Consider the following 17,307-nt stretch of genomic DNA (forward strand, 5'->3'; position numbering starts at 1 on the left):
CGACTCTATCTACACTAAACAATTTCATAATTTTAAATGTAAAAGACTGAAAAATTGCTACAGTATAAAAACATTAATTTGTTAACGGGTAGTTACCTCAAAATATATGGTAACATTTTTAAATATATAACAATACATGTAGTTTTTAATTTTTTTTATGCAAAAACTAGATTTTCTCTATACTTAACAGTAAAAATATATATTATGTTTAACAAGAGAGTACATGTTCTTTTTACAGTAAATTATTGTTAAAATTACGATTAAAAAATAATAATCGTGTGTTCCCAGAATTCCCTGCATGACCTAGATCATTTCATTATATTTTATGGGAATAGTTTCTTCTTATTTTTAATATCAGTTATGCACATTGGGGTGTTCTATGTTATATTTTATGTAGTTTAGTTATTGTTTATTGTATTAGATAATTTTCACATGTGTTACCCTGATGGTGTTTAGTCACACTGAGCACTGTCTCTACATGTTTATTGGTCATTGCTCCTGGAAGAGACACTATTGATGAACTTCATGTCATCATGTGCCCTTTTGTAATTACTACGGTGAATACATTATAAAGTGAAAAGCAGATTTTTACAGTTTCAGAAGTTTAATATATAGTTTGTTATTTAATAATATAAATGAAGGTAATGCACTGTAAAATATACAGCCATCAAAATTACACTCCGTGTAGCCTGAAACGTGGTTACCGTATTTTTACGGGGAATTTCTGGCAATCAGAGCTGCAAGTTTTTTTTACCATTTACCAAATTTAACAGGATTTATTTTACAGTGTAGTTTCAAATCTATAGGATGATCCATTGGCTCGGTGTCAGCTTGTTTAATTTCCCCATATCTTTCTCTACATGGCTTTGTGCCACTAGTGGTGGGTGTTATGAGTCATTTTAGCCGTAATGGTATTTATCGTGATATAGTGATTTTAATTGGAAATGTAACAAAAAATGAACAAAATACATAAATAAATAAAAATATTAAATATTAATGTGGTAATGCCTATTAAAGCATTAAGCCTTGAGAAGCTATATATTACAGTGATTTTCAAATTGGTAAGGGTTGTTCTTACGCATGACGTGATGCCCCATTAATGTGGTCAAATAACTGTAATGCGTGGCATCATGTGGCTTATTGCTTCAATAAAATGTCAGAAACAGCAATATGCTAAAAGTCACAAATGCTTACTAAACAGGCCAATTTATTAGTAATAATAATCAGAATAAACAATTCTTTCAACAAGTAATATAGTTAATTAGCCTAAATGTACGCTGTTTAGAGTCGGATCTATGTATTTTTTAATTTGTGGATCTTGATGGTCACAACCCAAGAGAAAAGATAATTCACAACAAATCAATTTTAAAAATAATTTAACATTTGTAATACCTGAGTTAAAAGTATAAGGCTTGAAAAGAAAACGAATAATATGCCTAGTTCAGACACTAATTTCTGATTGGATGAGCCACATTTAACGCCTTTGTAAAATAGCTGATATACACACACCAAGTCCACACATCAGATGAATTCCAATGTGTTTTCCAAATTCTGATGTAGCAAGTTGTGACATTGCTTGGCAACCATAAATACATGTTTATTGTCTAACCTGGTTTTAAAAAGGTATGTGTAAAAGGGCTAAAAATAGCCTTTTAGCTTAGCATAAAGCTAGCTGTTGACATGCCGGCTATTACTGTTTCTGCTCCTCCAAATTCAAAACTCCTTTAGAGTGTACACAACAATTCTGATCGGATGTGGATTATCTCTGTTAAGCTTCCAAAAGGGAAAGTTCTTCAAAGACGTCATATCCACCTTTTCATAACATTGTCTGTCTGCTCTTATGAATTTAACACATCATTAGAAAGTGTTTCACCGCTGTTCAAATGCTTCTCGGATTGCATCATTTACATGGATAAATGTTTTCCCAAATATTAAATGAAGGAAATGACAAATTAAAAGCAAAGTAATCTCTTCAGTAATCAAAATACTTTTTGAAACTGTATTCTGATTACCAAAGATTTACACTGCATAACACAGAAAGGAAAAGCCTTCAAAATAAATGTTTGATTTAAAATAAAAGCTTGATGAGAGAACTGAACACACATTATAGCGACCATGAGTAGGTTACCCCATGTGACTCTACCCTCCCTTGCAACCGGGGCCAATTTGGTTGCTTAGGAGACCTAACTGGAGTCACTCAGCACGACCTGCATTCAAACTCACGACACCAGGGGTGATAGTCAGTGTCGATACTCGCTGAGCTACCCAGGCCCAACCTATTTATTTATATATATATATATTTTTTTTGTATCGAAATTAGTATCAACAATCGTGAAATTTTACTGGTATTGGTACCGACTTATATTTTATCTGACAACACTAGAGCCAATAAACCTGGGCAGGGTTTAAAGGATAGGGTTTATTATTTTATAAGAGCTATTACCAGCTTGACTTTTACCATACTACAGGCTCTTCTAAAAAGGAATAAATAAAAAAAAAAGAGAAACATCCTTTCATTCTGGCCCTGTGATGGACTGGCGACCTGTCCAGGGTGTCCCCTGCCTTTCGCCCAATGTTAGCTGGGATAGGCTCCAGCCCCCCGCGACCCTGTACACAGGATAAGCGGTTGATGATGGATGGATGGATGGATGGATGGATGGATGGATCCTTTCATTCTTAACATGTAGTTTATCTTTGAGGCTTGTCTTTCAAAGATAAAACTTTTCTAAACAGAAAAGTAATGTCTCTCTTTGGCGTAGGCTCCGTCTGGCGGTCCGAAGAAGTTGTACACGGAACCGTCATATCCTGCCGGAGATAGGAGGCAGGGGCGAGGAGCCTACCCCTGTGCAGGACGGGACTCAACTGGTGATGGTGGGGTGGTGGAGGTTGCAGTGTTAGTGTTGCACTGAAACAGCAATGTGATAGATTGTGAGCAGACTTACAGTATAAATCAATGGCTTACATGTGATTGGCTAGGAATTACCCAGCTAATGGTGCGATGATGTACAGCTGATAGTCTTCCAGCTGAACTTACATTTATATGGGACCGCATTTAAGATCATCTGTTTTTTCTCCAGTCTCGAAGTCCAACCATGAACAGACATGTAAAAAACTCATTCACATTTTGAATAAGCTGACAGAATGCTGATAAATGTGTTTACATGCAAACAGAAATAAGGGTAACGGGCAAACAATTGACAATAGGTTTGTGATGCTGTAGTGACAAGTTGTAGGCATTTAACTGAAACCTTAAACCTAGAGTATGTCATCCATTTGGCTTAAAATTACACTAACGCTAAATTTTTTATTTTTGTGCCCCAACGGACTGACTGACCTCTTTTCTCATACACAGACTCACACACACTTGCATACCCACTAAAACAATTTGTTTCTGCCAATGACGTCTGTGAAACCACACAGAGAATTATCCTGTCATTTGGCAAAGTACTGTATTATCACAGTGACTCCAGCTTTGAGCAAGGAACGTTGGTTAGCTTTATTCTAGAAACTATTTGAGATCAGTTTTGTTCTTCTGCATTTCACCTGGGTAGGGTTGCACCAGCTGTGCATAAGGTCTCATGATAGTTGGGATGTGAAGTTCACACTAAAGGCTTAGTAACTACTAGTTAGTTTGTAACGAAGTCAGTGTTTCATTTGGTTGTGCCACTTGTTCTTAAGGCAAGACTTAACTAGTAGGTCATAAGCTCTCTGTTAAGTAATGCGTTGTCATATAATATGACATTTACCTGTATTGATCCAATAAGCAGCCTGCAAATTTGAACACAGAAGTGTTAAAAAGCCAGTCTTTCAGTCTTATCTTGTTACAGTCTGCTCACACAAATGTCAGTTGCATTGAATTATGAATTATGTAACAAAAGTAGATTTCCACGCTAAACTAAATTTGCAGCAACTGCCCGCTCACATGACACACTGAATGATGCAATCAAGTCCCTACACTCTTATATGTTTGTATTTATCTGAATATTTTGCAATAAACTTAAAATATATCGTTTCTATACTTCTAATCAACAACTTTAAATCAATAGTTTTATGTTTCCATCATTTTTTATTTGATTACGAAACCTTCCCCAGCTATTGTTTACATCACTATTGGCTCTGCTAATGCTAATAGCTATGCTGCGTTCCATTCAGAATTTCAGACTTTGTTCTTGGAAAAGTGCCAATTGAAGTCTGACTTTTATTTTGGAAGCTCATGAGTTTTAGGGATGGGAATCATCAGGGATCTGGGAATATGATATTACCGTATATGGATAGCTGGGTATCAATATAATACTATTGAGATTCATTATATTTAGTGTATTGCGATTCAAAATAGTGATATATTGCAATCTTTTTCTCATTCTTATTATTTTTCTTTGGACTTTGGTGCTTTGCACAAATGCTGAACTTCCTGCTTTGACTTCATCGTAAAACCATAGAAGTAGCACATCCTTACAAATGAAATAAATGAAGGACTTTTATTCTTAGCTGTTATTTTCCTGAATGTCCTTAGCTCAATGTCAAGGTAACATGAGTCCAGGCACACGCCAACGTGGAGACGGCGATCAACCTCTATTTGAGAACCATCTGTTTCCTCTCCTTTTGTTCTCCTTTTCCCACTTTCTCTCTCTCTCTCTCTCTCTCTCTCTCTCTCTCCAGTTCTCTTGCCATCTGTTTCACTAAAATATTTAAACAAATTGCCATTTGTTCGTGGCTGCAGGATTCTTGGAAGAGAGTGAATACCTGGATAATACTTCAGTTAAGTGGATCCTATCATCAAACAACTTCAACAACTATGCTGCCATCCAGTGAGACATAGATGTAGAGAGAGAGAGGGATAGACTATTACTGGATAGTTTGTAAGCACCCATTATGATTTTAATAATAATTTCCTGACTTATCAGAGTACTGATGGTGTCTAGAGATTTGTTTACAACAAGATGAATCTCTAGAGATTCTTTAAATGAGAGATGGTCAAAGTGTCATGAGGGTTGTTATTAAGGTTTGGCTCTATATATATATATATATATATATATACACACACTGATGAACCAACATTTTCAAACTACGTGCCTTATATGCTGTTGGTCCTCCACGTGCCACCAAAACAGCATCGACCCCGCCAAGGCATGGACTCTGCAAGACCCTTTAAGGTGTCCTGTGTTATCTGGTACCAAGACATTAGAAGCAGGACTCCTTCAAGTCCTTTTAAGTTGCAAGGTGGAGCCACCATGGATAGGACTTGTTGGTCCAACACATCCTACAGATGATTAATCAGATTGAGATCTGGGGAATTTGGAGGCCAGGGCAACACCTTGAACTGTTCATTATGTTCTGCTAGCATTTCCCGAACAATGTGTGCAATGTGGCAGGGCGCATTATCCTGCTGAAAGAGGCCACTGCCATCAGCGAATACCATTGCTATGAAGGGGTGCTATGTGACCTGGTCTGCAATGGTGTTTAGGTAGTTGGCATTTGTCAAATTGACGTCCACATGAATGGCAGAATGCAGTGTTTACCAGCAAAACATTGCCCATAGCAACACACTCCCTCTACCGCCTTGTCGTCTTCCCACAGTGCATTCTGTTGCCATTACTTCCCCAGGTAAATGGTGCACTTATACATGGCTCTCCAGGTGATGTAAAAGAAAACAGGACTCATCGAACCAGGCGGCCTTCTTCCACTGCTCCAAGGTCCAGTTGCGACACTCACATGCCCATTATAGGTGCTTTCGATGATGGACAGGGATCATCATGGGCACTCTGACCTGTCTGTGGCTGCGCAGCCCCATATGCAGCAGGGTGCGATGCACTGTGCATTTTGACACATTCCTCCCGTAACCATCATTAATATTTTCTGTGACTTTTGCCACTTGTGTCAGACCAGACGGGATAGGCTTCGTTGCTCTCATGCGTCTATGAGCCTTGGGCACCCAACTCCCTGGTTTGTCCCTCCTCGGACCCCTGTCGGTAAGTACTCACCACTGATAACTGGGAGCACCCCACAAGCCTTGCAGTTTCAGAGATGCTCTGACCCAGCCGTCTGGCCATAACAATTTGTCCCTTGTCAAAGTCGCTAAGGTCTTCACTCCTGCCCATTTCACCTTGACTACGAAAACTGACTGTTCTCTTACCATCTAATCTACCCAGACCATGACATGTGGCCTTGTTAGGAGATGATCAACGTTATTCGCTTTACCTGTGTGTGGTCATAATGTTTTGGCTCATCTGTGTATATAGTATATGTTCTCAATATATTTGCTACGCTTCTGCTGCTAACATAAAATATGGAATGCTAAGGAACGTCGCCTTGTTGTACCAGCACAAAGAGGCACCAAAACACTTTCCCGGACTTTCGGTTTCATTGTACCACATTGGTGGAATGACCTTCCCAAATCCCTCCGATTTAGATAGAATATAGCTATTTAGCTATATTGTCCAGCCCTAGTTGTATTTACACATTCAAGATATTTGCTTAAGAGGCAAAGTGAGAGTGGTTCTGGTTTATTGCATGGCCACTACTAAGGACTGGTTTCTTTCTCTGATTATTCTAAAACCATCTTCTGGGAGTGTTCTGGAAAACTCAAACCCAGAGTTAATTATAGCACAGGGCAGATATAGAGCACAGTGAGATCTCATCCAGTGCTTCCTCCCAGGTCATTTCATAGCCGTCCATAATTTAAAAAATGGTTACAACATACTGTATGCTTAAAGACTTTAGAGTTCATCTTAAACGGCTTCTGTCATCTTTCAATCTTTTACTGATATATTTTAAATGAAAAGAGATGTCACTTGTTTCTATAATTCTATATTAGAACAAGGCTTTACTTTGCAAGAAGGTGATAACCTTGCAGCAACTTCTGATTAGTTGCTGTATCTGTCCACTGTCCTGTTGTTGTTTTTCCCCATCGTCCCTGTGTGTTTGGAGAGTGCTCATATTGTAAATCTCAGTGGGAAGGCAGGCTCTTTGATTTCACTTTTTACACAGTTTTTATTCTAAAGTTTTCACTGTGAGAAGTGGTTGAGCCTTCCTGGCTTTTTGCCTAGGGCATGTTTTCTGACCCCCTCCATTGCCCCCCACGAGCCCCCAACCCACCCCATTTTACCCACACTATTCAGGGTGTTTTTTTCCTTCTTCTTCAAACTGGTACTGGCAAGTTGCGCTAAAAGCAAATAAAAAACCAGCTCTATGTCCTCAGTGTGATATGAGACAGAGCTGAGTGCTCGTGCTCAATCTCACAGCTTCTGTTCAGGGGTGCGTTTCTATAGTAAGATGCATCGTTGGAGAAATAAACTTGCTAGCGACAACCGTTTCCCAAAACCATAGTAACTATATTCTATGGTTCTATATATTCTATAACTATACACATCCGTCGTTTGAACCATGTTGATTCAACAATATAGTGCATGCCATTAATGACATTAAGCAGGGGGTGGAGGACTAACTTCTGCAAAGATCAAATTATAACAGCTCATTTACATGTAGCTTCCCCAGAAAGCTGTTTAATGTGTGAAAGCTGCTGAAGACACGAATGTAAATGTGAAAGATAAATTGCTATAATAGTTGGGCTTCCCCTTACTTCAGACTTCGGGGTTCCCCCAGCGCACTTGAGCACATATGCACATGCACACTCTTCAAAAACATGTAAGAGCTTCATGTACGCATTAACATGGACACATAAACCGTGTTTTCTTACAAAAGCGTGTGTTAAATCGCTTTCTCTTAACAGCCCTTAAATGGCTGCATTCTTGTCTGTGTGACGGTTCACAATACTGCTATCTGCAAAACCCCAGAATAAGCAGGTTTTTTAAATGCATGTAAATGTGGTCAATGTGTTGATAGAATGAACGATTGTGGAGATGGGGGCATGGCCGAGCGATGTCTGTGGAGAGCGAGGTTGGGAGAGGAAGAGCAGTAAGGATTGACTTCTGTGGGGAATTATTTCTAACAGCTGTTTTGTGTTGCAGTGAAAGCTAGAGAGGGATATAATGGCAGTCCAGACTGCCGGAGGGGGGATAGATATGCAAACAGCAGTGTTTATGTGTGTGCTTTTGCTATACTGAAAAGCTAACCATTTTGTGTTACACTGAAAAGTGTTTAGAATATAGAGACCTACGTGTACAGTTTACCCGGCCTCACTTCCTCCTTCACAATCAAGCTAGAGATCTGTCACAACGATATAACTGGAATAAAAGATATAGAAGCCTCGGCCAATGATAGTCACACAGCAAACTAACAAGGAACTATGCTTCTAACCACAGGTGGAGAGCTGTAGTTCTAACAATCAACTTTGCGATGCTGTTTCTGAATAGTCATTGGAAAAATGGTTTCGAGAATTATGTTGGTAATAATGGAACTTGCAACCATAGTTGGCTAACGATACTTTTGGTAAACGCTCCCCAACTCAGTACACACAGACTTTCTCGAAAACCCATTCATGTCACTTTTTAAATAGGCTTCATCATATTTATGCAAAATATAGTTTCTGTTTTTCTTTTGATTTGGTGTGAAATATACACAAATCATGTTCTTGAAACACTCATAAACCCATGTCTGGTAGTCTGTAGGGTTCTATCGAAATGAGCGTGTCTCTTGTATTTGAAAATGTCTTTGTTGTGACTTGAAACATGAAAAAATACTTAATTAAATCACTAAGCCAGACTTTATCTTGAACTTATGGGGCTTATCTTGAACTGCAAAGCTTAGTGAAAATGTTTACTGTGAAATACGGGTTGTATATCTGTACTGATTTCTTCTCTATAAAACTTGTAGTTGAGCTCTGGAAAGGCCATCATTCCCTTATTTGAACATGCCTGCATTTGACTGGAAGGTTCCCATGGGAACAAACAAATGATCTGACCCTCCCTGGACAACACAGAGTGAAAAGCAAAGACGATAAACTAGCAAAAATTGCCAAAGTACGAAAAAAGAAGGGTGAGAAAAGAGACAGTTTTTTGATACTGAATCATTCTTTGTTGCACTGTGCAAACGCTTTTTTGCAGCCTTCGTTTGTAGAACTGGAGAATGAGACTTTTTGCAAAGCTCAAGCTACTGAAGTTTAATATTTAATATTAATATACAAGCTACTCAAGTTTCATATTTACTCTTGTACAGCTCATTTATGACCACATATTCTCATGATGATACGATTGACTTTTAAAGGAATGTTTTGCCCTCAAAACAAAAATTCTGTCCTATTCAAAATCTATTTGACAAATTAAATAATTTTCAACACATCGTTTACATTTATGTTTTTAGATACTTATTTGATGTTTTTTTCTTTTTGGAGCTTGACAACCATGATAACTGTGAACGATGTATGGCAAGAGCTGCAAAACAGTTCTTCTACTTTTGTGTTCTACAGAACAAATAACAGCATATGGGTTTGCACAACAAGAGTGAGTAAATGATGACAGAATTTTCAATTTTGGATGAACTATTGCTTTATGGAAGCCACAGTCCTGGAGTGTGTAAGCAAGAGTGCAGTGATGTCACATAGGAAGTTATTGTGGGTGCCAACTAAAACATTGAATTCAGGTCATGTTTTGGCTGCCAGCGTGGTGGTCACTGTCTTATAGCTCACAAAACGTCTTCTTAAGCGATCAAATCAATTTGGGGTGAGAACAGATCAAAATATAACAAAGTTTTCACTGTACATCTTGCCATTGCAGTCTCTAGGCACAATGATGATTTCAAGGTTGATTACATTTACTAGTGCTTGATGCATGCACAGAGCTCTAGATGGCACCATAGGAAGTGTGATGTCAAGATTTATAATGAATTGGTCTGGTCTCATCCAAAACCGACATGGATTAAACCACTGGAGTCTTATGTATTACTTTTATGCTTCCTATATGTGCTTTTTTGGAGCTAAAAAGTTTTGGTCACCATTCGCTTGCATTGTGTGGACCTACAGAGCTGACATATTCTTCTATAAATCTTTGTTTGTGTTCAGCATAAAAAAGAAAGTCACACATCTGAGTGTCATGAGGGTGAGTAAATGATGAGAGAATTTTCATTTTTGGGTGAACGCTCCTTTTAACACTACTTAGACAGGAAGGCGGATGTGTGAACACAACTTTGTTTAAAAGCCTTACAAACCTCTAAGGTTGATTGGCTTATCAGCATTCAGTAAGTACCTTCCTTGTTCCTCCTAAAAACTGTATAAAACAGTAAATTGCTTTCAGAAACCTCTTGACATTTTTGTGTGTGGTATGCATTTGCCAATCTGTATATGTTTCATTGGTGGTACAAGAGTGTGTCAAATGAGGCTGAGGATGATTCCAATCAACTTATCATCCATTATTTATTCTTATGTCTATTACAACTAGGCCTGTTTACACCTGGTGTCAATATCCATCTTGGGTGGTCCAATCACCTAAATACAGATGCAAACAGGATTTTGCGATCCAATCACCCAAACCACATTCAGAAGTGCTCACAAGATTGTTTTTCAACTTTGCACGCTAGCATTTGATCTACATGCACATTTTCAATATGCCTAACAACGTGCAGTAACACACTAGTCAGAAAATTATAAACCCTCTCCTCAACAAAATCCCATTACAAGTGGTCACTGTGTGGTCAAAGACTCATTTGAGACATACATTTATAGTAGGTGTAAACGGCAATCCGTCTCGACTTTGCTGACCACTTGTAATTGGATCACCCAAGGTGGATGTTAATACAATACCAGGTATAAACGGGGCTCTTGCTTTTCAGAAATTGTAATATAGTTTGTAGGTGTAGTGCTCTCTAGTTAAACTCAATGCCGTGTTACTATAACAGAAAAGAGTAGACGAACAATAGAAAGAAACTACAGTGAATGTGTCTATGGATAACACTGCTTTGCTTGAATCCCATTTGGCATGATGTATGCTCCATACAAATTATTTTGCAGCCTGTTGAATTATAACCACCATTGACATTCTTTACATCTGCAAAAACTTGTCACAGCAATACTTTAAAGCATTACCTGTGAGATAAAATCTCTGTTTACACTCAGAGACATTGAATGGACAAGAGGCAAGATGAATGATATAAAAGGATTATCATATCACTTGGTTTTTCCAGAAATATGTCTTTTGTGTTCGCATAAATTCTGATTAAAGTGATTTTTTTTTTTGTCTGCTAGAGGGATTTTCTTGGACACCATTCTGCCAAGATATGATGTGAACGGAGTTCGGCCTCCCATCGGTCAGAGGACAAGATTAAGCAAAGGAGACATCGCACAGGCACGCAAACTTTACAAGTGTCCAAGTAAGAGAATCCAAGTTATGTAAGCTTAGCAATTGTACAGAATTAAAGAAATGTAAACTTTTCCAAATGTCAACATCCGTCTGTACGACTACCAAAGGAGAAGCTACTGTGAGACTCACAATGGAGAAATGGTGGAGATAAAAATCGAAGTCATCAATCAAAAGGCATATAATAAAATATTACTCTCTGCCTCTTCATTAGGGCTTGCTGGAACACTCAAATTTAACTAGTTGTCCTAAAAAGTAGTCGACGGGTCAATGTTTACCTATGCATACTCTTTGTGGCTCTTTATTTCTTTGTTGGCAAAGAAAGAAGTTTGTCATCTGTCTTCGTTCCCAGATAAATCAAGAGGAGAGAACACTTGTTTTCTAGGATACTGCAACCAAATGGAGTACAAGGGGTCCACACAGTTGAGATGATGTGTGTGAAAAACTAAATTGTGCAAATCTCCATTGCTAGACTCATGCTGCTTCCCACATGTTAATAGTTTCTTTCAGCTTCTGGGTAATATATGATTAGTTTCTGGGCAGTTCGTAACAAATTTGGCTTTTACGTGAACACTTTAAATTAACTATCCCATATTTTTGCCCCCTCCAAATTCCACATTTGCCCAGTACAGGATATTTTCCAGAGCTAATCACACATAGTTACACTGGGATGCAGATTGTGGACAGATCAACTTTCCTCCTGCTGTCGCCATGAACACAGCAAATGCAGCTAAAGTCCTGTGATCCCATCGTGTTGACTGTTTTACTAATCAACTAGTTGCCCCTACTCTGCATTATGCATTTGTATTATGCACTACACTTGTAGTAAGGTCTGGGCAGCACTATCATGCAGCTTTTACAAGCTTCCATAATGAAGACGTGCAGTGATCTGTTTATTGGTGGAGCACATGACAGATCATTTGGGGGGAGCATTTCAAGGGTTCTCAGATTTATCTACAATTGATATGGTGCAGTATCTTGGCGACGGCCACTGTGATTCCCAGTTCGGGGGAAGGTAAACACTGGGCAAGCACAGGAAGTTTGTCATCTGTCTTCGTTCCCAGATAAATCAAGAGAGAACACTTGCTTTCTAGGATAATGCAACCAAATGGAGTACAAGGGGTCAAGACATTTTCCATGTAAACTCTACAGAGATGTTCAAACAGACACCACCAGAGAGTGAATGAGTTTAAGCTTAAATGCGGTGTCCAAACTGATCGTTAGAACTGTGAAAGGATTTTTTTTCCCAATTGAAAAAAAAACAAAAAGCAATTTTTAGTCAACATGAAATCCAAAATTGACCCTCTATAAACATTCCTTTACAAATCTGGAAAATAATGTTTAGCAATAGGTAAACTGCTTAGGCAATGATTTAGGCTACTGTTGGAGGTAATGCAGGCTTTCTAAAATGTTGCAGATAGTAAATTCAATCATTTAACACCAGTTCATTTCTGGGTTTCTACACTACAATTTTTATTTTTACTTATTTATTAAAAACAGTATATTTTAACTGTTAAAGTTAAAATACTCCCTGGAAAAAGGAAGGTGGGAATGAATGGAGAACTAAAGTAACCCTACAATTTTTATGCAAGTTTTAAATTATCACTTAAGAATACCTGAATGGAAATGCTGGATATGCTCATAAACTCTCAAAATTCCCTTAAAAGCATATGTGCTATGCAGAGGTGGATTCCCTAGAGTTTTGCATAATTCAAAATGTGCACTGAGGTAATGGATGTGCATTAAACCCATGATGTGTTTTGACCATTTGTGCACAAGTTATGGATTTTATGGATAGATTTTTGCACAAGTCAAAATGTGCATTAAGGTAATGTAAACAGTATATTTGCAAACCCCTGATGTGTTTTGAACATTTGTGCACAAGTTATGGATTTGTGATAGCTTGATGTGACTGACCCCACCAAAGGTTCAACCGTGTCAAATCATTTTTCGAACATAGCCCTTGACATTCTGAAGTGTCAAACCCACAGCTGGTCATTAAACTGGGTCCTCACAATCCACCAGAACATTATTAAGTTCGGGTGCTCCCAGGAATACAGACTCTGGTGGAGTATGGGCATAACAGACGTTTTGGCCTTAATTACATGAGATATCACACTCATTCTGCAGCGTCTCCTGGCAGCATTTAATAAAATAATGTAATATTGCTCCAATACCACAAATACAACCTTCCACGAAACAAGGAGTTCATTCAGCTGCTTCATCGTGGCAAGGCGGCCTCCCTCAAGATAATATGCACGATGTAGTGGATGGAAATGTGCAGAAACGATTTTTAGAAATGCACTTTAAAATGTGAAACATTTGGATAGAAAAACAGCTATAATTGATATAATAATCATTAATAACAAGGAAAAATAGATTTGAATAAGACGCCTCAGCAAATGTGAGTGACAAAAAGAGTAGTCCTCCACAATCCAGCGCAAACTCGTATTTAGGTCTTTCTCTGTTCTCTTTCTCTTTGCTCTTTCTTGGCCAATTTTCACAGCAGTTGAATTCCAATTAAATCACAATGGATTAAATTAAAATTACCATGCTACATGAATTTTCATTGACCACCCGATTTAATTGAATTTTAATGATCACATTGCAGAAAATGGGTAAATTGCAAATGCTGTTTCATGTTTCAAGTTTCAAGATGTAATAGAGAGCATACTCAAAGCATTGGTTCAAGAATGCATCACATGCAATCAGTGAATCTGAGATTTGAGTTCCTTACCACTTGAAAAAATCAGGAACCCATAAATAATCACAGTTGGGACAGTTGCTCATATAAGTTCTGGCTGAAGCATATTGGAGGAACCTTTATCACATTATGCTGTATCAATGCAGTGGTCATGGGTGGATAATCTGGCCACGCAGGATAGTATGCAGAAAATCACATGTTGGAAAAAATGGTGGAAGTGTGGCAGATAGCTTGCATAGCATTCCTTATGGTGTCTGTCACTTGCTGTGGCTTGCCAGACTGCTTGTTAATGGTTTCAAACATTGAACACACTCCACACTCGGCCTTCACTCTTTGCTCCATTTTTACATTGCTAAAAACCCATACATGAATTATAAAACTGCTGGTATTTTACCATTGCAATGTAATAAAAATACAAAAAAACTTTACACATACGTTTATAATTTATCTAAAGTGACTTTCAGCACATCCAAGTTATATAGTTGAAGTCAGAAGTTTACATACACCTTTGACAAATACATTTAAACTCAGTTTTTCACAATTCCTGACATTTAATTGTAGAAAATATTCCCTGTCTTAGGTCAGTTAGGATCACTACTTTATTTTAAGATTGTGAAATGTCAGAATAATTCTAGAGAGAATGATTTGTTTCAGCTTCTATTCCTTTCGTCACATTTTCCAGTCAGAAGTTTACATACACTTTGTTAGTATTTGGTAGCATTGCCTTTAAATTGTATAACTTGGGTCAAATGTTTTGGGTAGCTTCTCACAAGTTTCTCACAATAAGTTGCTGGAATTTTGGCCCATTCCTCCAGACAGAACTGGTGTAACGGAGTCAGGTTTGTAGGCCTCCTTGCTCGCACACACTTTTTCAGTTCTGCCCACAAATTTTCTGTTACATTGAGGTCAGGGCTTTGTGATGGCCACTCCAAAACCTTGAATTTGTTGTCCTTAAGCCATTTTGCCACAAATTTGGAGGTATGCTTGGGGTCATTGTCCATTTGGAACACCTTTTTGCAACCGAGCATTAACTTCCTGGCTGATGTCTTGAGATGTTGCTTCAATATATCCACATATTATTCCTTCCTCATGATGCCACCTATTTTGTGAAGTGCACCAGTCACTCCTGCAGCAAATCACCCCCACAACATGATGCTGCCACCCCCATGCTTCACGGTTGAGATGGTGTTCTTCTGCTTGCAAGCCTCACACTTTTTCCTACAAACATAGTGATGGTCATTATGGCCAAACAGTTCCATTTCAGTTTCAATAGACCAGGGGATTTCTCCAGAAAAAAAATATCTTTGTCCTCATTTGCACTTGCAAACTGTTGTCTGGCTTTTTTATGGTGGTTTTGGAGCAGTGGATTCTTCCTTGCTGAGCAGCATTTCAGGTTATGTTGATATAGGACTTGTTTGACTGTGGATATAGATACTTGTCTATCTATTTTCTCCAGCATCTTCACAAGGTCCTTTGCTGTTGTTCTGTGATTGATTTGCATTTTTCACACAAACTATGCTCATCTCTAGGAGTCAGAATTCATCTTCTTCCTGAGTGGTATGATGGCTGCTTGGTCCCATGGTGTTTATTCTTGCATACTATTTTTTGTACAGAGTAATGTTGTACCGTCAAGCATTTTTGAAATTGCTCCCAAGGAAGAACCAGACTGTGGAGGTCCGAAGTTGTTTTCTGAGGTCTTGGCTGATTTCTTTTGATTTTCCCATGATGTCAAGCAAAGAGTCACTGAGTTTGAAGGTGGCCCTTAAAATACATCCACAGGTACACCTCCAATTCAGTACACCGCCTATCAGAAGATAATTGGCTAATTGTCTAAAGGCTTGACCTCATTTTCTGGAATTTTCCAAGCTGCTTAAAGGCACAGTCAAATTAGTGTACGTAAACTTCTGACCCACTGGAATTGTGATATAGTTAACTAAAAGTGAAACAATCTGTTTGTAAACAGTAAAAACTTTTGCACAAAGTAGATGTCCTAAACGACTTAGTTGCCAAAACTATAGTTTGCTAATATGAAATCTGTGGAGTGGTTAAAAAAATGAGTTTTAATGGCTTCAACCTAAGTGTATATAAACTTTTGACCTTAACTATACATTATATTAGTTTGTGTGTTCTTTTAGAATCGAACCCATGATCTTGAGGTATTGCTAGTGCCATGCTCTACAAGTTGAGCTACAGGAACTACATACTGTAAATTACTAATATTGCCATTATATTCATGCTGTATAGCCAGATGAGAACTGGTTCCCTCAGCTGAGCCTGGTTACTCCCAAGGTTTTTTTCTCAACTAACTAATATTTTATGGAGTTTTGGCTTGCTCATTGGGGACCTTATAACAAATCATTTTTTAAAACATGATTTTCAGTCAAGGTTTTCATTTCAACTACTCAATGATGACTTTAAGACATCACAGATGTACATTAAATTAAATTAGAAATTACAGTATATTTTATATCTACTCTAATATATTTGATTTACACTTTATACCATAGCTCTCTGGAATAATTGATTCTGATCAGTCAATTGCAGCTAAATTATATATTTGACTGTTGTCCCATGCAACAGATTTTTCTGATTTTTATATCTTTTGTATGACGCCAGTCTTTTTTCGATCGCATGATAAAATAAACCCAAATCCATATTTCCTGTTCATTTATTTGGTAAGTAGCCAAGTAATATCTGTAAGGAGAGTGTATGTGTGCTTGCCATTACCTTATTTTTGCTATAATGACAAGCTAACTGAACAATATTCTTATATTAGAATATATTATATTATTTAAACTACTATTATTTAGGCCTTATATAAAGAAATGGCACAATTAATAAATGCTAAATTGCCATGTGTATTTATTTCGATCAAGTCATTTTTGTTGGTATAGTGCTTTTACAACACAAATCATTTCAAAGGAGCTTAACAGAAAATGACACTGTAATGTCTGAAAGTCCTGATTGAGCAGTTTAAATGAAAACATGATTGAAAATTATGCTTTAGAAATTATGCCTTTTTAGGTCCCCAGTATGCAAGCCGAAGGCGACTGTGGCAAGTAACCAATGCTCAATAAAATGGTAAAATTTCAGCTCTCAGCTGGGAGAGCCAGTTCCCTGGCTTTACTGCATGAATATAATGCCAATATTAGTAAGCTATGTGTAAATACAAGTCATGTATTATTTGAGGAAACTGAGTAGATGTTGGTGAGCAATGCTTAAAACTAAAGGATATTGATTGAACTGTAAGATCCATTCCGAATTTACTGTGGAGGTGCACATAGATCCAGCGTCCCTTTTTATTTGGCTGATGAAGGCTATAGTTGGCATTCATTTAATGCAGAGGTTTTCCATTTT

The 17,307-nt window shown here is 37.8% G+C and overlaps 1 protein-coding gene across 1 annotated transcript in view; it reads left to right on the forward strand.

Annotated features, from left to right (window-relative positions):
* Nucleotides 1-17,307, forward strand: part of LOC127620823 (bone morphogenetic protein 1-like) — a 118,220-nt gene that overhangs the window by 53,091 nt on the left and 47,822 nt on the right. Inside the window, 1 exon segment of the mRNA XM_052094078.1 lies at nt 11,135-11,259. Within this exon segment, the coding sequence (XP_051950038.1) occupies nt 11,135-11,259 (125 nt within the window).

The sequence above is a fragment of the Xyrauchen texanus genome, chromosome 27, assembly GCF_025860055.1.
Source record: "Xyrauchen texanus isolate HMW12.3.18 chromosome 27, RBS_HiC_50CHRs, whole genome shotgun sequence".
In the NCBI taxonomy this organism is placed as follows: domain Eukaryota; kingdom Metazoa; phylum Chordata; class Actinopteri; order Cypriniformes; family Catostomidae; genus Xyrauchen; species Xyrauchen texanus.